Source organism: Hemitrygon akajei, chromosome 5, assembly GCF_048418815.1.
Source record: "Hemitrygon akajei chromosome 5, sHemAka1.3, whole genome shotgun sequence".
In the NCBI taxonomy this organism is placed as follows: domain Eukaryota; kingdom Metazoa; phylum Chordata; class Chondrichthyes; order Myliobatiformes; family Dasyatidae; genus Hemitrygon; species Hemitrygon akajei.
In genome coordinates this window covers 185992996-186015228 of record NC_133128.1, presented here as the reverse complement: position 1 = coordinate 186015228, position 22233 = coordinate 185992996, and the positions used below count along the sequence as shown (strand labels likewise).

General features: G+C 39.2%; 1 protein-coding gene across 4 annotated transcripts in view; it reads right to left on the bottom strand.

Annotated features, from left to right (window-relative positions):
- The window catches only part of galnt3 (UDP-N-acetyl-alpha-D-galactosamine:polypeptide N-acetylgalactosaminyltransferase 3 (GalNAc-T3)), a 53692-nt gene extending 34065 nt beyond the window's left edge, over positions 1-19627 (bottom strand). The window contains exons 1-7 of one of the 4 annotated variants that reach the window (XM_073047441.1): positions 19368-19627; positions 12623-13231; positions 8822-8994; positions 7609-7758; positions 6647-6881; positions 5187-5304; positions 1855-2055 (exon numbers count right to left, since the gene is read on the bottom strand). In XM_073047441.1, the coding sequence (XP_072903542.1) occupies positions 1855-2055; positions 5187-5304; positions 6647-6881; positions 7609-7758; positions 8822-8994; positions 12623-13119 (1374 nt within the window). In that variant the 5' untranslated portion in view covers positions 13120-13231; positions 19368-19627. Of the gene's footprint in view, positions 1-1854; positions 2056-5186; positions 5305-6646; positions 6882-7608; positions 7759-8821; positions 8995-12622; positions 13232-18832; positions 18953-19367 lie in introns of those variants that run through there. The other 3 variants (XM_073047443.1, XM_073047444.1, XM_073047442.1) reach the window with 3 other exon arrangements.
- Between the last annotated feature and the right edge of the window lie 2606 nt (positions 19628-22233).

Below are 22233 nucleotides of genomic sequence, written 5' to 3'. Positions count from 1 at the left end.
CGACTGGGCTTGTATACACCAGAATTTAGAAGGATGAGAGGGGATCTGATTGAAACACATAAGATTATTAAGAGATTGGACACGCTGGAGGCAGGAAGCATGTTCCCGCTGATGGGTGAGTCCAGAACTAGAGGCCACAGTTTAAGAATAAGGGGTAGGCCATTTAGAACAGAGATGCGGAAAAACTTTTTTACCCAGAGAGTGGTGGATATGTGGAATGCTCTGCCCCAGAAGGCAGTGGAGGCCAAGTCTCTGGATGCATTCAAGAGAGAGTTAGATAGAGCTCTTATAGATAGCGGGGTCAAGGGATATGGGGAGAGGGCAGGAATGGGGTACTGATTATGGATGATCAGCCATGGTCAAGTGAATGGCGGTGCTGGCTAGAAGGGCTGAATGGCCTACTCCTGCACCTGTCTATTGTCCATTGTTACAATCTTTTCCGAAATTATGTCCAATGGACATTACAGAAAATTTTTTAGCTCTGAATCCTTGCCAGAAGGGTTTAGTAGCCATCTTTTATAATATGATCATGAAAATACAGCCAGAAGTATCAGAAAAAATTAAGAAGGAACAGGAAAAAGAACTTCATTGTCTTATACCCACTGAGCAGTGGGAGAAAATTTTACAATTGGTCAATTCTTCTTCTATTTGTGCTAAACATGCCTTAATACAATTTAAGGTTGTACATAGGGCTCACATGTCCAAGGATAAACATGCTCGATTTTATTCTTATGTTAATCCAACCTGTGACAGATGTCATTCTGAAGTTGCTTCATTGACCCACATGTTTTGGTCTTGCCCTTGGTCTTTTCGGTACTATTTCAACAGTTCTGAATATCAAATTGCAACCGCATCCTATTACTGCAATTTTCGGTTTACCAATGGTGGATAATAGTCGTTTATCCCCCTCAGGTCGGCGGATGATTACATTTGTTACACTAATGGCTAGAAGATCTATCCTATTGAACTGGAAAGAAATTAATCCTCCAACTATATTTCAGTGGTTTTCTCAAACTATTTCTTGTTTGAGTTTAGAAAAAATTAGAAGTGTTGTCTTTGACCCTTCAGTTAAATTTGAAGAAACTTGGAGACCATTTATTCAACAGTTTCATATGAGCTAAACTGACTTTTCCTAAACCTTACTTTGATTATCCTTAATTATTTGGATGGAGGTACGGAGTTATTGACACTACTGTGTATATTTGACATAATGCAATGGCGCATGTTGGTTAGGTTTTTTTCCTTCTTTGGGGGGGGGGGTTTCTTATTTACTCCATTTTTCATAATTACTATGAGTTTGGGAGGTTATTATATATGGATTATCATCTATTTGTATTTATACCTTAACCTATTAATTATGTACTCTCAAACTCTCTGTATTCATGTTTCATTTGTTTGTTTAAAATTAATAAAAAGATTTTAAAAGAATGATTAATATTAGTGAAATATTAAATGCACAAGATGGTACCTTCATAAGACTTTCATCAGAACTATGATTCAGAGAAACAAAGTAATGAAAGTTAACATGGCAAAGAGAAAATAGAAACCAGGAAAGGTATAATATAAAATTGAAGTTCATGAAGGAGAAGCAGTAAGTTAGATTCTGCAATGCTTTGCTTTTGAGTTTATTCCTTATGGTCTTTAAATAAATTTTGAACTTTCAGAGCAATATAGCAAAAGGTATTTTGTTAACATGTACATTTGAAAATACGTGCATTGAACACTTAATTCTTCTACCCATTTAAATTGAACGTCTCTAAAATTTTAATCTCAAAAGCTAAGTTGCTAGCTCAATCATTAAGCTGCAATAATTTAATAAATTATGCACATATTGATTTTCACAATTCCACCCACCTCTTTGAACATCTGCATCGCCTGATTATTTCGTCTGTAAAATATCTGTTTGTAGTCATCCATCCATACCTCAGCCAGCCGTACCAGATTACGGGCTATGACTTGAGTACCTCTGGGGAAAGTATGGGGGCTTTTGGTACGGAAGACATGACCTACGACAGAACATGGCAGTATTTCTAATTGTCCACCACATAGCCATACCTGTTGGTAAATGAAAGGAATGAAAGTGTTTCAACATAGTAACGAACACATTAAACAGTTCAATCATCACTAGTACACAACTGATAGAAGTAACTAAATATTTATTTGTGAAGTAACTATTTCAAAATGGCTACCATGCTGCTCTGTTGGAAGTTTATGATTTGAATTAGAAAAACAGTGTCTTCACAAAATGTTTGTAAACATGGTACAACGATGTACTTTTATACAACTTTACTGCAGCCAAGAGATGTGACTCTCCACAACCAAAAAAACTTTGCTACTAGTTTTCACACAGATAACCCCATTAATGTCCTGTTCGAAAAACAACAGAACCTGGGCCTTGGTTCCTCCCTGTGCAAATGGATCCTCTACTTCCTAACCAGAAGACCACAATCTGTACAGATTGCTAATAACATCTCCACCTCACTGGCAATCAACACTGGGACGTGTACTTAGCCCATTTGTCTCTCTCTCTCTAATATATTGCATTTTCATTGCCTTTTTCACCTTTCTCTTAAGTTTTTTTTTTAAAATAAGAAGTTTTCTCTAGTTTTTCCAAGTTCTAATGAAAGCTCCTCAAACTGCAAGTATAACTCTGCTTCTCTCTCTGAACATGCTGCCTGGCCTGAGTCATTTAAATTATCACATCTTTTGAGATAGAAATAAAAACTGGATTTGGTTGTTTACATTAGTCATCATCCGCAGGAATCAGTCCTCTTATTAACTTAGAACAAGGGTCAAAAAATTAAATTTTTCTCGAATATCCACTTGATACAGATGGATTGTAATTGTGCAAATTGTACAAGGAAGTGTTTCGTTAAGCTTGTTATAGCCAGGGAATGTACTGGGGATAAGCTCCCACTACCTATTAAATACTCCCAATGGCATGGTCTCAAATAGCCTCTGACAACCAAGTCCAAGACCCGGCCTTCATGTGTGGCTTAGCTACCATGACCAGTGGAACCATTTTTACTGACAGGAGAAGGGCAAAGGCAGGTTACTGGCAGCTTTAATACAACAGCTTTGGGCAGATGGGGCAAATCAGTTATGGCTGGCTGCTCATCTAGGAGAAGGAAAACTCTGATCTTAATCTCTGCTGCCTTGTAGCTACACTCACTCATGGTGAAGGCATTGGGAGTAAAGCCAGAGGGAAAATTTGGATCTGGAGTCCCCAAGGCAGTTTTCCTATGTTGAGTTCAACAATGATTGGCATCTTCTGTGATGCTGCTTGTGCCAAACTGTATCGGTCTCTATGGTTCCTTTGGGTGGAGAGGGAGAGTTTGCTATAGGGGCAACAGCTTGCTCTCCATATTGTACTGCCAGGCTTTCATATCTACACAGCTAGGGCACAACATCCATAGTCAACCGTGACCTATGGAGGCCGCTCTACCGCTCTACAAGGAATTGGCAATGGCTCAACCTTCGACTGCACTTATTAAAAGTTGGATGAATTAGGAAACGCCATTCAAAGTGTAGGATGTAACGGATGACTAAGATGAAAATTTACAAAATGAATTGGCAAATCAACGGAGAAAGAAATTTATTGTATGCAAATAAGAGACAAATTGCAACGTAAAAGTGGATTTAATATCTATCTCCTCAATTAGAAAAATCCACAGTAAGAAAGAGAACAAGACCATATGGCATCCTCATATGGGGAGGGGAGGAGGAAAGAGGCGAAGAATTGGTTCTGGATGGAAGTATGAATTTTTTTGGAATATCAAGATCCACCAAACATTCCTCTGGAACTCTGTGCACAACACAGTACAAATATCTCAAACAGACAACAAATAAAGTAATACTATCAACTAGTAAATTAACAAATTATAAAGTGCATTTAAGACACTAAAAAACAACAGTATAGCACTACTAGTGCTTCATACATAATGAGAGCTGGGTGCGGCAGGGAGTTCAGCAGTTTTATGGCCTGGCGAGGGGGGTGGGGGAAGAAGCTATTTCCCTTCCTGACAGTCCTTATCCGAGTGCTACAGAACATCCTGCCCAACAGGTCTGACTGCTCTGGTCCTCATGACTCACAGATGACAAGACCGGAATTGATCAATAATGGAGGAGTGGCAAAAATTGGTTGACATCTGTTACATGATGCTCACTGCAGGTAAATGGTGGCCTACAATAGAACTCCAGGGCAATTCATTGCAGGGTACTAGCCGGCCACTGGTACAGTGGCATCTGCATCGGACTTTGAGGTGACTGGTCTCAGGTTCGAATCTTCCATCCATGCCGGGTAGCAAATCGGCCTTGTAAAAAAAAAGACAACGGCTAAAGACACCGCCAGGTTGCTGCCCAATGCACCACAGGGTGTGGAGAGGAGCAACAACTCATTGCAGGTGATGACTTGGTACTGAAAGAGGTACTTTGGATGACTATACCGAGACCAAAGCCAATCAGTTCAAAAGGCTTCCTTTTCTTTCAATTAAGAAATTTATGTTTTTCATATATATCTCCATTTATATTTGTGCAACAGCAAATATCATTGTTTAAAAAGGTTAAGCTTATATTGTCAGTGGTGATAATACAGTACCGTGGGAAACCAATACCATAATTCCTTCTAATATGCTCTGTGTACATATCTGACAATAGTGACTGCAGTACATTGCAGAGAGCAGCATATTTGCAAACCACTTTGTGTACCTATTAGACTGAGTCTTGTGTACAATGTTCTTTGCCGTCTTCAGCAAATACAATTATATTCATGAGTATGTTAACAATGATGACTTTCCTTTTCTATACATGGAAAGATGATAAATTAAAAAGAAAACAGTTCCTGATTAACAAAGTTATTCACTTGCAAGTGCAAGAATCACCCTAACCCAAGATCACTGAATTTCATTCTGTCACCATATATAACAGGAACACTGAAATGCTTTGACAATCATCTCCGAAGTTCAAATTTAACTTTTGATTAACTGAACAAAATCAGTGATGAGAGCTGTGCCATCATTGCATCAACCTTAGAGGAGACCCAGTTTTATGCTTCCATATTTTCAGATTCCAATGATAGATTACAGCGATTTAAAATGGAAAATTTTGAATCCACATGATGATGGAATTCTAAATCTTCTATTTTGAGAAATTCACACACAAAATAAAATACAAAACCAAACACTTACCCTGAAGGACATTTCGATGTTCTCACCACCCCATATTTCCATCTGATCATCATAGGCACCTATGTGTTCAAAATATTGCTTGGAGATAGCAAATAGCCCACCAGCAAATGTTGGAGACCTGCAAAGTGAAAGCAAGAAACTATACCATTTGCTATATGTTCAAGGGGCTGCTTGTCCAAACAGAAAATAAATGGAAAAATTCATTAATTTATGCTCATCTTCTTGCAAAATTAGATCACAGTCAACTGCGGTACACCCTTCTCATAACCACAGTAGAGGAAGGAGGCAGCACTGAAGAGCACAGAGGCGATTTTGAGAACCAGGGATGGAAAATTATAGATGCGAGAGATTTAAGTTGAAGTCATTTTCTTTGAAACAAAAAGAAAAACTGAGAATGTAAAATGAACATTAAGTCCTGCGAGAATAAACACTCGTTTGTTTATTATATGCCATGTCACATAACATAGTCGATCAAGGTCTTTCCATGGCCATGATCGTTCTTGGCAAATTTTTCGACAAAAGTGGCTTGCCATTGCCTTCTGGGCAGTGCCTTTACAAGATGGGTGACCCCATCCATTATCAGTACTCTTCAGAAATTGTCTGACTGGAATCAGTGGTCACATAACCAGGACGTGTGAGAAGCACCGGCTGCTCATATGACCGTCCCACCACCTGCTCCATGGCTCATGTGACTCTGATCGGGGGGGGGGGGGGGGGGGGGGGAGGGGTTTAGCAGGTGCTACACCTTGCCCAAGGATGACCTGCAGAGTAGCAGCGGGAAAGAGTGCCTTACACCTCCTTGGGTAGACACATATCTCTACCCCACCATCCATGAATAAACATTAAAGAGTCATTTCCAGTTGTCAGTAACTAGCTAGTGTAGATTCAAATTCAGTGATAAAAGGATTAGAAGGGAGTTGAGAGAAAAAAATTTGAGGGGAAGAAACTCATTTAATGAGTAGCAGAGGTCTGGAAGTAACTGCCTGACAGGATGACGGAATCATATTTTTTTTTTAAAAAGTAGTTGAATAACTACTTGTAGTTATTACTCCATGATCTGGCAGTGACTGGAGCAAGGCTCAGGAGGGCCTCCAGAGAGGTGGCTGAAGATGCAGAAAAGGGCAGCTTTTGGCTGTGGCAGAGGAGGAAGGACAGAAATTGGGGGTTCAGCTAACCACATTGAAAGCTACAGGGGTAGCAGGGAGATGTCCTGCCATTGCTCAGCCACCAGGGGATGTACCAGGGCTAAGGGAGTGAAACATCAATGAGTAGTGGGCCCTAGCTGAGGACCAGGCAATTGACCCATGAGCACAGCTGGAGGTATGGCAGACAGCAATGCCAAGCAGGAAAAATCTTCCTGTAAATCTCACTGGGCTTTAAACCAAGTGCTGAATTAAAATTCTCTGCACAAGCCAAATATTTTTCCAAATTTACTGTACATTTTGAAAATTTAAACTTACTTTATGGGATAAGTTTCATCTTTTCTCCTTTTCTTCTCATGATTAGGGAGAGCTTCCCATCCAAATGACAGACTCCAATCAAAGTTTCCCCTATTATGATTTTGTCCGTATGGATTTGGCTTCATAACTTCAAAAGTTTTGAGATCAATGTTGGAGATATCTGGGCTCACTACAGCAGTGTAATTCTCAGCTATTCTGCTAAGCAAAGGCTCCAACCAACCATTGAAACATTCACCTGTGTGGAAGGGTGGATGGGTGGGTGGGGAAGAAAGATGTGTTAGTGACAGTGCTTTATTGATTCTAGATAAATATCCAGCTGAATATATACAATGTTAACTGGCATACCATAACATCTTATATATTGTCTAATGTTTTTAAGTTACAATACATAATGTTATGGTATGTCAATTCAGAGGAAAACAAACAAGTCCAGGAATATGGACGTAAATTCGTCTTTAAATGAGAGACAGACACAGACAATTGAAATATTAAATACACAACAACATACATTTTATTTTAACAATTTTAGGATGCTAATAGCAAGAAATCTTATTTTTAGCTCGAAGCAGCTCCAATGGTTTCTGAATAAGCCAGCCATTACATGTTCTCATTTTTCTCTACAGAGGTTACTTCAGCATCAACTGTTTCCTTTCCAGATGACAAACAATTTCAATGTACACAAAACTTATCAATAAAACATCTCAGACCATATGGAAAGTTCTCTTCACAACCAGTTTCTTTGGACTGAATTGAGAGAAACCAGATAAAATAATACCTCATTTAACTACTTTGGAGCAAACCTTCTCTGACAGTGTAACCCTTAATTCAATCTAAGATTCCACACTTGTAAGTAACTAAAGTAAACAAAATCTGATGCTATTTTTCTCAGATCAATAAGGTCATGCCTTGGTTCTTTTTAATCGACAAAATAGCTTCCAAAGCATCAAAGTTAGTCAACTTACAATGTGCATCCAAGAAGGTTAAAACCTCTCCAGTGGCCACTGAGGCCCCAAGCAATCTTGCTGTAATTAACCCCTTCCTTTCCAATTGACGAACCACTTTAACTATTTGGAATGGTTTCACGTAGTTATCTAACTCTTCCTTTAAGTAATCTGTAAGTAGAAATATTTTGTAAACATGCAGTTCAACCACAACTATTTAATGAGTGTCAGCTAGAATAGATTTGACTTTTTGCTCTCTTTTTGTAGTGCTTAATTTTATATATACACTGTATAGATTTCTTTCTTTTCCAATATTTTTATTGATTTCTTACAAAAAAGAATGCAGAATACAGGAGGATGTGTATCATATATCAATTACAATATATGTTAATCACACTTAGTTTCATTACCTCATATTCATGTAAATTAAATTGAATCATAATATTGAAAAGTAATAATTTTATTATTATACAAAAAAAAATCTAAACCCACTACCGAGAAAAGCCGGTTGGAAAAAGAAAAAGGGGGGAAATCGTTATCATATAGTCGAACATATTATTAGCCAACATCTGTACTTGATAACAAATCAAAGATTATGAAAGTAATTCAAAAAAGGTCCCCACAATGTTAGAAAGTCTTGTCTTGATTCAGAAATTGAACAACGAATCTCTCTAAATTTAAGCAAGACATAACATCGCTTAGCCATTGAACATGAGTAGATTTCTTATTATAATTTATAATTTTTTAATGTATTGCACAGAACTGCTGCCACAAAAATGTCACAACATGTGCCAGTGATATTAAACTCAATTCTAATGACTTAGGAAAGATTAACTGAAAATTGCTGGGTTTTTTAAACCCCTGCTTTCATGAATTCACAAAAATTTTTAAACCTCTCAAAATTATCTTTTTTTAAAAAGGAGATACAGGAAGATTGGCAGTTTTCAATTTGTAGAATAGCAACTCCAGTTTTGTGCTTAGAATATGAAGGCAAGTATTTTCATCTAGCACCAGAGTGTATTGGAGAGATCACCTGTTCTTATTAAAGTATTACACGGAAGGTTGTCATGCATGCTTAGCTTGTTTCTGACCACTACAGCCACATATTTGGGAAGTTCTCTATCACAACCAAAGCTGTTGGTTAATTCTCTGAGAACTGTTAATTAAAGTCACCACAGACCTGTCACTGCACAAGAAGATAAACAAAAATATTGATAATAAAGCTCAAACTCACCATCTGTACTTGCATCATCAACCAGAATTATCTCTTTTAGAAACATAGCAGGTGAGGTATGCATTACACTGAAAACAGTTCTGAGCAGTGTAGACCAGGCTTCATTGTGGAACACTATAATTACACTTGTGGTGGGCATGGAAGGGCATCTCTTAAACTTCTGTTCAATGCATCTAGAGTTGAAATTCAAGAAAAGTTAAAGCCAAAGGACCTTCATCCACTTAACCCTTTCCTTCTGCACACAATCGAAACTCAAAATAAACAGCAAATATTTCATCAGTAACCCCAGAGATACTGTAGATGCTTGAAACCCAGAGCAAAACACTCCCCACCCACCTGGTTTCTCCTACCTGCCAGCTTATACTCCTCCCCTCCCTCCCCCACCTTCTTATTCTGGCTTCTTCACCCCTTCCTTTCCAGTTCTGATTAACAGTATCAGCCGGAAATATTTTCTCTTTATTCCTTTCCACAGATGCTGCCGGACCTGCTGAGTTCCTCCAGTATCTTGTCTGTGTTGCTTAATATCTCATCCCTGATTTAGGGCACTTGGTTTGAAGAAAATAATACAAATGTGACCTACATTTTATAACCACAGCAAAATTATTCTGCATCTGTTTCTAAAAAGCTCAATAAGCATTTTGATCTATATATAGATAGTTTTTTTTTATAGTTTTTCGAGGATGTAACCAGGAAGTTAGACAAGGGAGATCCAGTGGATGTAGTGTACCTCGATTTTCAGAAGGCATTTGATAAGGTCCCACATAGGAGATTGGTGGGTAAAATCAGAGCTCATGGCATTGGGGGGAAGATATTGACATGGATAGAAAACTGGTTGGCAGATAGAAATCAAAGGGTAGCGGTGAATGGGTGTTTCTCCGAATGGCAGGTGGTGACTAGTGGGGTGCCACAGGGCTCGGTATTGGGACCACAGCTGTTTACGATTTACATCAACGATTTAGATGAAGGCATTGAGAATAACATCAGCAAGTTTGCTAATGATACTAAGCTGGGTGGCAGTGTGACATGTGATGAGGATGTTAGGAGAATTCAGGGTGACTTGGATAGGCTGGGTGAGTGGGCAGATACTTGGCAGATGACAGTTAATGTGAATAAGTGTGAGGTTATCCACTTTGGGAGTAAGAACAGGAAGGCAGATTATTATCTGAAAGGTGTAGAGTTAGGTAAGGGAGAAATACAAAGAGATCTGGGAGTCCTTGTTCATCAGTCACTGAAGGTGAATGAGCAAGTGCAGCAGGCAGTGAAGAAGGCTAATGGAATGTTGGCCTTTATTACAAAGGGAATTGAGTACAAGAGCAAGGAAGTCCCTTTGCATTTGTACAGGGCCCTGGTGAGACCACACCTGGAATATTGTGTAAGTTTTGGTCTGCAGGGTTAAGGAAGGACATCCTGACTGTAGAGGAAGTGCAGCGTAGATTCACAAGGTTAATTCCTGGGATGTCCGGACTGTCTTACGCAGAGAGGTTAGAGAGACTGGGCTTGTACACGCTGGAATTAAGGAGATTGAGTGGGGATCTGATTGCAACATATAAGATTATTAAGGGATTGGACAAGATAGAGGCAGGAAATATGTTCCAGATGCTGGGAGAGTCCAGTACCAGAGGGCATGGTTTAAGAATAAGGGGTAGGTCATTTAGGACAGAGTTAAGGAAAAACTTCTTCTTCCAGAGAGTTGTGGGGGTGTGGAATGCACTGCCTCAGAAGGCAGTGGAGGCCAATTCTCTGGATGCTTTCAAGAAGGAGCTAGATAGGTTTCTTATGGATAGGGGAATCAAGGGATATGGGGACAAGGCAGGAACCGGGTATTGATAGTAGATGATCAGCCATGATCTCAGAATGGCGGTGCAGGCTCGAAGGGCCGAATGGTCTACTTCTGCACCTATTGTCTATTGTCTATATAGCTTTGTAGGAGTTGATTAGATATGAAATGTGGTGTACACACAATAACTTTGAACTGAGCAAAAATTCTGAAGTATTCCTAACCGTGGGAGGAGAATTAAACATGTTTGCTTATTTGAATTACTGTAAATATTTCCACTTTGCAAACAACAATCCCAAAACTGAACCTCCATTATTATATCTGAAATCATTTACATACAAGTGTTCAGCAATTTAGATTAAATGCCAGAATTTAGATTGATTTGTTACAACATGGAAGGAGGTTACCTCACCTATTGAACCCATGCCAACCCTCATGCCAACAAAACCTAAACAGAACAACACAAAAGCCGCATATTTTGATTGATGGTCCAGAATGTGATACATTAACCGCTCCCCTGTTCACACATCCTGCTGACCTGCACCTTTTGTATTTATTTCAGTTTTCAAGCTTCTTAAGTACTTTTGGGGTTCCCATTCACCTGGCCCCTACCCCTACAAAACCCCAGAATTTTTCATGCAACAAATTCTATATCGTATTTATGTCTTAGAGCGATACAACAGCCTTTATTAACTTACAGGCAGCAAATACCAGACTGTAACTTTGAATCCTGCTCAAAGTCTTCCACCAACAGTAGCAAAGTACTCTTTCTACACCCTGCCTAGATCCTTCATGATAATGTATCAAATCACACCTTCAAATTTTGTGCTTCATGAGAACAACTTTATCTATCCACGTAACTGAATTCTAAACTCAGAGGCTCCAATCTGACCAACTTCCTAATAAATCTTCTCCATACCTTCTTTACATACTCCACATGTACTACCCAGAACTGGGCACAATGTTTGACTGAAGTCCAACATAATCATTACCTTATTTTGTATTTCTGATATCAAGTCCAGAAAGTCATAATCTTCATTGAAAACAAGATCCCCCACTTTTATTCCTCCCTTCACAGATCAATGCACATATAGGTCTTAGTTTTCGCATCCCTTTCAGAGTTCTTCTATTTTAGATTAAATAAAATTTCTTAATTTGTACGAATTGAAATAATTCGTACAGGATTCCCTAAAGGTTAATTTGCAGGTTGAGTCAGCGATGAGGAAGGCAAATACGATGTTAGCATTCATTTCCAAGAGGACTAGAGTATAAAAAGGTTGTAAGGTCGAGTCTTTACAAAGCACTAGAGGGGCCTCACTTGAAGTATTGTGAGCAGATTTGGGCCCTTTATCTGAGAAAGGATGTGCTGACATTGGAGAGGGTTCAAAGGAGGTTCACAAAAATGGTTCTAGGATTGAAAGGCTCATCATATAAGGAGCGTTTGACAGCTCTGTCTCTGTACTCATTGAATTCAGAGGAATGGGGGTGGGGGGGGGGATCGCATTGAAACCTATTGAATGTTGAAAGGCCACAATACAGTGAGAGGATTTTCCCTATGGTGGGGGAGTCTAAGACCAGAGGACACAACCTCAGAATAGACGGATGTCCATTTAGAACAGATATGAGGAGGGATTTCTTTAACCAGAGTGGTGAATCTGTGGAATTTGTCGCTACAGACAGCTGTGGAGGCCAAGTCATTGGGTATACTTAAGGTAGAAGTTGATAGATTCTTGATGAGTCAGAGCATAAAGGGATACAAGAAGGCAGGAGATTGGGGCTGAGAGGGAAATGGATCAGCCATGATGAAATGATGGAACAGACTCAATGGGCCAAATGGCCCATTTTGCTCCTATATCTTATGATCTTACGATCTAAAATGCTTTTATATTCACACTTCATGTACATATCTTCACAGCCTTAATGTAGAATCTAGAACCAGAGTAACATTTGTTTTAAGTTATTAATATCAATAAGATAGAAATAATCCGACCTATCCCTGAATATAAATCACAAAGTAAGCATACTCAGGTGGCCGTGTGTCAGGTCCAAGATCTCTATGTAAGGAAATTCGGTCGCTTGCAAAAACATTGAAGCAGTGTTTCTCATTCCCTTTATCTTTTTCTTTCTGTTCCTCTGGAGACAGGTTATCAGTGAGATATGCTTTCCCTCCAACTCCAGGGGCGTTGGGATCCTGAGGGGGCCGCTCCATGAAGGGTTTCAATTCTGCTGCTGTATAATATCCAGGCAAACAGGATTTTTTCAGCTCTGAAGACTCTTGCTCTCTGATAGGGGCTCCTATCTGCATTTTTGGAATTGCATCTTTTAAATTGTTCACTGCTCCCATCATCATGTGCAGCATTTTGTCTTTTTTCACAACCATTTCTTTCAACCATGGCTCTTGTGTAGTGTTCCCAACTACTTCCCTATGCATCAGAAATAAAAATGTAACAAACACAAGGGCTATGAGAATGAGTTTCCAATGCAAGTAACGTCGTCTTAAAAGCCTTTGAATGGCAGGCATCTTTATTTTTAAAATTCACTCCAGAAATGTAGCCTCCAATTTCAGATGAATATCCAGCTTCCTGGAGCGAAGAGACCACAAAAATACTCATGAAGTGTTAAAATCTTAAAATCTGAAAAATAAAAAAAATCAAATCATTGTTACAAACACAACAAAATCTGCAGATGCTGGAAATCCAAGCAACACACACACACAATTTTGGAGGAACTCAGCCGGTCAGGTAGCATCTATGGAAAAGAGTAAACAGTCGACGTTTCAGGACTGGTGAAGGGTCTCGGCCTGAAACCTCGACTGTTTACTCTTTTCCATAGATGCTGCCTGACCTGCTGAGTTCCTCCAGCATTTTGTGTGTGTCAAGTCATTGTTAAATAAGTTAGTAACATTACCAAATGCTGGAAAATTTTCCCAAGATTGAAATACAAGCTACACACGCCGGGAATTAACCAGCAAGACAAAATGGTGAAGACTCTTAAGCAACACATCATGATCTACAATGTGGGAAACAGAGAGCTGCACATTCAAAAACTAGGTCACTCAGAACTAAAGGACAGATAACCAGAGTGGCAGGATGATATAAAGGGAAGTGGTTCTACATTGCTCTTTCACCATTCACTGTTACTTTATTTGCAAGTGAAGCTTCTAATTTTTTTTGACAGTGACAGTAACAAAACACTTCTATAAATCATATATTTAAGAAGGAATCCATGTCAGTACATTATACAAGAGTAAGCACTTGGAAAGTGCAAACATACACTTATCCCCAGCCACTCCCAATTATCACAACAGAGTTTCTGGGTTAATATTTGAACAACATGACTCATGTCCTGTGTACACAAGTTAAAATCTTACGATTATTTATTCTGGGGCTCCTATTCACACAATAATCGTAGTGTTGAAAAACATCGATGTAAATGCAATGTCATTCATTATTTTAAATTCCAGAAGGTACAACTCCTTTAAACTAACTTGAAATAACACACCTAAATAGCAGTGCGCAAATATACCTAACAAGGCAAGGCTGGTTTTCATTCATTGTGTATTGCTTTGATTAAGACCAAAAAAAAGATTAAAAAGAGATTACTACTGGCAGAACAAAAATCCTAGATTAGGTAAAAAATATTTACAGAAGCCAAAGAAGGAGGGCGGCTTGGCTTTACCAAACCTAAGATTTTACTATTGGGCAGTTAATATACGGTATTTGATATTTTGGACACAAGAATTGACTACAGTAGCTGGTCCACAATGGGTAAATTTGGAATGTAAATCTGTGCAAGATTTCTCATTGATCTCAATCTTAGGATCTTCACTTCCTTTTTCGTTACTCAAAATTAATAAACAGATAACTAATCCCATAGTTAAGTATACATTACGAATCTGGTTTCAATTTCGTAAATCTTTTGGCTTGAATAAGTTTATACTGTCAAGTCCTATAATATCTAATTACTTCTTTCGGCCATCATCTATAGATCAAGCTTTTTTCCTATGGAAAACAAAAGGTATAACATGTTTTCGTGATCTGTTTTTGGATGATAACATTATGTCCTTTGAACAGTTATCTAACAAATACAATTTATCTAAAACCCATTTTTTTAGATACTTACAAATTAGAAATTTTCTATATAATGAATTAAAGTCTTTTTCGAAAGAATGTCCATTGGACATTACAGAGAGAATTCTAACTCTTAATCCTTATCAAAAGGGTTTAGTAGCTATCATTTACAATATGATTATGAAGGTACAGCCAGATATATCAGAAAAAATTAAGAAGGAATGGCAGGAAGAATTGCATTGCCCTATATCTACTGAGCAATGGGAAAAATTTTTATTATTGGTAAACTCATCCTCTATTTGTGCTAAACATGCTCTAATACAATTCAAGGTTGTACACAGAGCCCACATGTCTAAAAATAAACTTGCTCGATTTTATTCTTATGTTAATCCAACCTGTGATAGATGTCATTCTGATATTGCTACATTGACCCATATGTTTTGGTCTTGTCCTTGTTTACAAAGCTATTGGAAGGATATTTTTAATATCATTTCAAGAGTTTTAAATATTAATCTTCAACCGCATCCTTTTACTGCAATCTTTGGTCTACCTATGATAGATAATATGTGTCTATCTGCTTCATCTCAGCGAATGATTGCATTTGTTACACTAATGGCTAGAAGATCTATTTTATTGAACTGGAAAGAAATTAATCCTCCAACTGTATTTCAGTGGCTCTCTCAAACCATTTCCTGTTTGAGTTTAGAAAAAATTAGAAGTGTGGTCTTTAACTCCTCAGTTAAATTTGAGGAAACTTGGAGACCATTTATTCAACATTTTCATGCGAATTAAATGGTCTGATCCTGAACCTTATTGTTACCATCCTGAATTGTATAAATGGAGGTTCGGAGTCATTGGCACTACTGTATGTATTTAACATTATACAATTGCCCATGTTAGTTGTTTTTTTTTTATATATATTGTTTTTTTTCTTCTTTTTTGGGGTTTTTTTTTGCTTTTCTTTTTTTTAAAATCCTTCATATTAATATTATAAGTTTGGGAGACTTTTTACATTGATTAATACATAATTGATTATTAATGAATCTATTGTGTACTCTCAAATGTTTTTGTACTTATATTTTACTTATGTTTTTTTTCTCAAAATTAATAAAAAGATTTGAAAAGAAAAGAAAAGATTACTACAGGCTGCAGTTCAATAACTCCTATGCTTTGATTACCGAGTTAATTAGAGGTCCAACCACCCAATTTTTCATTCATCCAATAATTGAATGGAAAAAATATTCACTTGCTGATGGAAGGAAGGAAAATCTAATGGGGTACATCAAACAAAATGATTCTTAGATCAACAAGCAAACAGATAGTAAGGCCCAGATTTCAAGTACTGCTCTCCAGAGATGATAGTTCTATGTGCAAGATCCGTTGATGTTCAATTTTGTGTTTTCCCATTATTTCAAGATATTTTGTTAGATCTGTTGTGTATTTAATATTTGAGTAATATTGTAAATACATTGTCTGATATATTCTTTGTTCATTTGAGTTATTCATTATGGGTTACATGTCAATGGCATACGTCATTACACCACCCTGTCATAAGTGCATGCCTCACTAAAAGTAAAACAAAATTGACAAACATCTCTCAGGTTCCCTTCTTTTTCTTTCCATTAGTTTTTGTGATTTGGAGTTACAAAACATAAATTAACAGGAATATAACAGAGAGCGAACAGTCAATAGTTCACACATACCCATTGATCTAGACATACTGTAGCAGGTTGATGCAGCGTTTCAAGAACAAAGCTTGTTCATTACATAAAAGGAAAAAAAACTGCTTCAAACTGCTTCAATGCAGTTGACATTGTATTTTCAGGAATTTATTCCATAGAAGGAATGACGACAGAACAGCAATGGCTGGAGTTTCTGAGAAAAATGTGGAAGGCGTAGGAAACATACATTCTAAAGTCATCATAATATTCTAAATGCAAGATGCTGTATCAGTGGCTGATAAGAGAAGTCAAAAACAACATAAAAGCAAGAGGGCATATAATAGAGCAAAAATTAGTGGGATTTTAGAGCATTGGGAAGCTTTTAAAAACAGAAGGCAACTAATAAAGCCATAAGCAGGGAAGAGATGAAATAGGAAGGTAAGCTAGCCAATAAAATCAAAGAAGATAACAATAGTTTATTTTTAAAATTACAGAATATAAAAAGTAAAGAGAGACAAGAATAGATACCGGACTGCTGAAAAATGACACTGGAGAGGTAGTGACAAGGTATAAGTAAATGGTGAAAGAATTAAATAAGTATTTTGCATCAGTCTTCACTGTGGAAGACACTGGCAGTATGCTGGAATTTCAAGTGTCAGGGAGTAGAATTGAGAGCATTTGCTATTACTAGGGAGATGGTGCTTGTGAAGCTGAGAGGTGGATAAGTCACCTGGACCAGATGGTGCACACCCCAAGGCTCTGAAGAGACTGTGGAGGCATTTGTAATGATCTTTCAGGAACCTGGAATGGCTCCAGAAGACTGGGAAATTGCAAATGTCAGTCCAAACTCTTCAAGAAGGGAAGGAGGCACAAGAAAGGAAATTACAGGCCAGGTAGTCTGACATCAGATGTCAGAGTCAATTGTTAAGGATGAGGTTTCAGGGTACTTGGGGGGGAACATGATAAAATAGGTTTTAGTTAGCATGGCTTCCTTAAGGGAAAATCTTGCCTGACAAACTTGTAGAAATTCTTTGATGAAATAACAAGCAGGATAGACAAAGGAAAACTGGTTCATGTTGCGTTCTTGGATTTTCAGAAGGCTTTTGACAAGGTGCCACACATGATAGTACCAAGGTGCCACGGTATTCTATACTAGCATGTATAGAAAATGGGATGATTGGCAGGAGGCAAAGATTGGGAGAAAAGGGAGCGTTTTCTGATTGGCTGCTGGTGACTTGTGGTGTTCCACAGGGGAAGGTGTTTAGACCACTTCATTTTACGTTGTATGTCAGTGATTTGGATGACAGAATTGATGGCTTTGTGGCCAAGCTTGAAGACAGTACAAAGATAGGTGGTGGGGCAGGTAGTGTCGAGGAAAGAGGAAGTCTGTTGAAGGACTTAGCCAGATAGGGAGAATGGGCAAAGTGACAGATGGAATACAGTATTGGGAAGTATATAATCATGCACTTTGGTAGAAAGAACAAAAACATAGACTATTTACTAAGCAGGCAGAAAATTCAAAAATACGAGCTGCAAAGGCACTTGGGAGTCCTTGTGCAAGATTTCCTCAAATTGAGGCAGTGCTGAGGGAAGGCGAATGCAATGTTAGCATTCATTTTGAGAGGACTAGACGATAAAGGCAAGGATGCAATGCCAAGACTTTATAAGGCGCTGGTGAGACCTCTTTTGGGGTATTGAGAGAAATTTTGGGCCCCATATCTAAAAAATGGCATTGGAGAGGGTTCAGAGGATATTCACATGATTACAGAAATGAAAAGGGAATCATACAAAGAGCATTTGGTGCCTCTAGGCCTGTTTCCACTGGAATTTAGAAGAATGAGGGGGAGATCTCACTGAAACCTATCAAAACCATAGAAAGGACTCGACAGAGTGGAGTTAATGTGGAGTCAAAACCGGAGGACACAACCTCAGAATAGAGGGATGTCCAATTAGGAGGAATGTATTTATCCAGATGGTGATGAATCTCTGAAACATGTTACCACAGGTGGCTGTGGAAGCCAGGTCATTGGGTGTAAAATTAAGGCATTGTTTGTTCTTGCTTAGTCGGGGCATGAAAGGTTACGGGGAAAGTCAGTAGGATGGTGCTGAGATGGAAAATGGAACAGCATTGCTCATATGGCATGGCAGACTCAATGGGCCGAATGGCCTAATTCTGTTCCTCTCTCTTACGGTCTAATGCATTCTGCCAGGATACATACCAGAAACCTATATTAATTTATCTCTTTCCTAATCTCCTCTAAATTAAAACATTAAAAACATTACATCTACAGTACACATTGCGTTTCAAACAAATTTGCTTCAAGGAAATACTCTCTTAAAAATTGTAAAAAAAAATTCTGTATTTCCCACTAACCATTGTGAACCGATTACACACAGATCTCAGTATCAGAAACAACCCTCATGCATTGTGCCACAGGCCAATCGTCTTAGATTGAACTAGAGCATACCATTGAATCAGAATACAACAGATTATAAAACTTACAGGAGTTGATTCTGTATAAGATGTGCTTCCTTTCTTTATTAGTCGTTGAAACTTTGCAAACTGGAATGTCGATTTAATGTGAAAGTCCTCTTTGACAGAAGGAAATCAATTAAGCCTCGTACATTTTAACAAGGAACTCCTGCTGTGACATCCGGGGCTAGGATAACTGCAAACCCAACCCCCCACTCCACAGTAACAATCGTGACTCCAGCAACAATGAGTTATGCGAGTTCACCTTCAATTCCAATTACTTTACTTCTATCAGTCCCCTTTCACCCGAAGATGCGCCAACTACCGCCTTGACGGCTTCCTTGATGTGGAGTTACAGTCCACTTAATCACTTTTAACATCCGAATCCTAACTATGATGCAAACCCAGATTAACAGAATGTTGAACCAGCATTTAATTGTGAGTTTTGTGAGTGTATACACGTGTGCACGTGCATTCTCTTACAAAAACTTTTCTTCTTTAAAAAGTCCTTAATCGTTTTAAAAAGTCCTTAATGGTTTAAAAAAAGCGGTAAGAATCAGCTTACCTAATGTGCTGAATCCCGGCGATGCCGCATTAGTTTGAGGTGGTTGAGTGGTAAACCACGACAGAAACCCCGAGTCCGGTAATTACTCTCTGGGTAATCGGAAAGTACGCCGAGCACTGGAGTTCCCGGGATCAGCCGGAGGAAAGTCATCCACCCGCCGGTAACGGAGGGCGAACTCGGCGGCCGCTCTAGGCAGCTCCTCGGTCACGGCTGCATTGATTCGGCACAAACTTCCGCCTCGTTGGAAACAGGTGTGGACGTTCAGGTGGGCGCGGGTCCGAGTGCGCATGCCCGGTCCCGGAACTCCAGGTGCCGCTCGTCCCTCTGCAGGAGATTTAAAGGGGTCGCGCCCAAAGTTACCCACCCGCGCCCTTGCACCACACAAGCGTCGCCACAATTCGTTACAAGCCGCAGAACGCACTTATCAAAGTGGCTAATATCAATATTAAAGAAAACAGGTTGGGCAGCCTCCGAAGAGAGACATCAAAGACCGCGATAGAGAATAAGAATCAGGTTTACCACCGGCATATGCCGTGAAATTTGTTGTCTTTGCGGTAGCAGTACATTATAACAGAGGAAAAAACTGAATTACAATAAATATAAATATTATAGTTAAATAAGTAGTGCATCCTGAGCAGCTGCATCACTGCCTGGTGCGGAAATTGCACCATCTCGGATCGCAAGACCCTGCAGCGGATAGTGAGGTCAGCTGAGAAGATCATCGGGGTCTCTCTTCCCGCCATTACAGACATTTACACCACACGCTGCATCTGCAAAGCTAACAGCATTGTGAAGGACCCCACACACCCCTCATACAAACTCTTCTCCCTCCTACCATCTGGGAAAAGGCTCCAAAGCATTCGGGCTCTCACGACCAGACTATGTAACAGTTTCTTCCCCCAAGCCATCAGACTCCTCAATATCCAGAGACTGAACTGATACCAACTTACTGCTCTCTACTGTGCTGATTGTCTTGTCTATTATTTATTGTAATGCCTGCACTATTTTGTGCACTTTATGCAGTCATAGTAACATAGAAAATAGGTGCAGGAGTAGGCCATTCGGCCCTTTGAGCCTGCACCGCCATTCAGTATGATCATGGCTGATCATCCAACTCAGAACCCCGTACCTGCTTTCTCTCCATACCCCCTGATCCCTTTAGCCACAAGGGCTATATCTAACAACCTCTTAAATATAGCCAATGAACCGGCCTCAACTGTTTCCTGTGGCAGAGAATTCCACAGATTCACCACTCTCTGTGTGAAGAAGTTTTTCCTCATCTCGGTCCTAAAAGGCTTCCCCTTTATCCTTAAAGTCCTGGGTAGGTCTGTAGTCTAGTGTAATTTTCTTTTCTGTGTTGTTTTTACATAGCTCAGTATAGTTTTTGTATTGTTTCATGTAGCACCATGGTCCTGAAAAACGTTGTTTCATTTTTACTGTGAACTGTACCAGCAGTTATGGTCGAAATGACAATAAAAAGTGACTAGACTTAACTTGAAAATGGCAATAAAAAGTAGTGAGTTGTTCATGGGTTCAATGTCCATTCAGAAATCTGATGGCAGAGGGGAAGAAGCTGTTCCTGAATCGCTGAATATGTGCTTTCTGATGGTAGCAATGAGAAGAGGGCATGACCTGGGTAGGAGATGGGAGTCCTTAATGATGGATACCACCTTCTTGAAGATGTCCTGGATACTATAGAGACATGATGGAGTGCCCGTGATGGAGCTCACTGAGGTTACAACTCTCTGCAGCTTACTTAGATCCTGTACGGTAGCCACCCCCCCCCCCCCACCCCCACCATACCTGATGGTGATGCAGCCAGTTAGAATGCTCTTCACAGTACATCTGTAGAAGTTTGCGAGTATCTTTGGTGACATAGCAAATCCTCTCCACCTCCTAAGAAAATACAGCCACTCTCATGCCTTCTTTGTAGCTGCATCGATATGTTGGGTCCTGATTAGATCCTCTGAGGTATTGACACCCAGTTACTTGAAGTTGCTCACTCTTTCCACTTCGGATCCTCCTATGAGGACTGGTGTGTGTTCCCTCGTTTTACCCTTTCTGTAGTCCACAATCAGTCCTTTGGCTTTTCTGATGTTGTGTGCAAGGTTGGTGCTGCAACACCAGCCATCTAGCTGATAAATCTCAATCCTGTACACCCTCTTGTCACCATTTGAAATTCTATGAACAATAGTTGTATCATCAGCAAATTTATAGATGGCATTTGTGCTGTGTTTAACTATGCAGTCATGGGTGTATAGAGAGTAGAGCAGTGGGCAAAGCACACAACCCTGAGGTGCACCAGTGTTGACTGTCAGCAAGGTGGAGATGTCATTTCCGATCCGCACAGATTGTGGTCTTCCGAGACAATGATTGCAGGGTCACCGGGTGCTGCAGGGATCCTGGTAGCTCTAGTTTTATTCTCCCTTTCAAAGCGTGCACAAATAAGTTTGTCAGAAGTTCAAAACAGAAGATGATGTTCATATGAAAAGAATAATTTGCAGAGTTCTGGGACAGTTCAAGAGGGTTTGCTGCACCAGGAGCTAACAATAATCTCCTGATACTTACATAAATGGGGGAAATAGGGGGTAAGCAAATTAATAGTAAAAGATCTTTAAAGTACAGAAAAAGAAAGAGGAAAAAAATGGAAGATCTGAGGTGAGGTAAATTGCAGGGGAGAGTAATTAACGAAGGCATTGAAGGTAAAAAGAGGAGGCTGTAGGTATCACAATGAGTTTAGGAATACCTGGTCCAATTTAATGCTAAACCAACTTGCTGGCAAATACATAAGTTCTGCAAGATTTTAGGAAGTGGCGAAGTAAAGTTCACAGAAAACTATGCATGTTATTTGTCCAAACTGAACTAT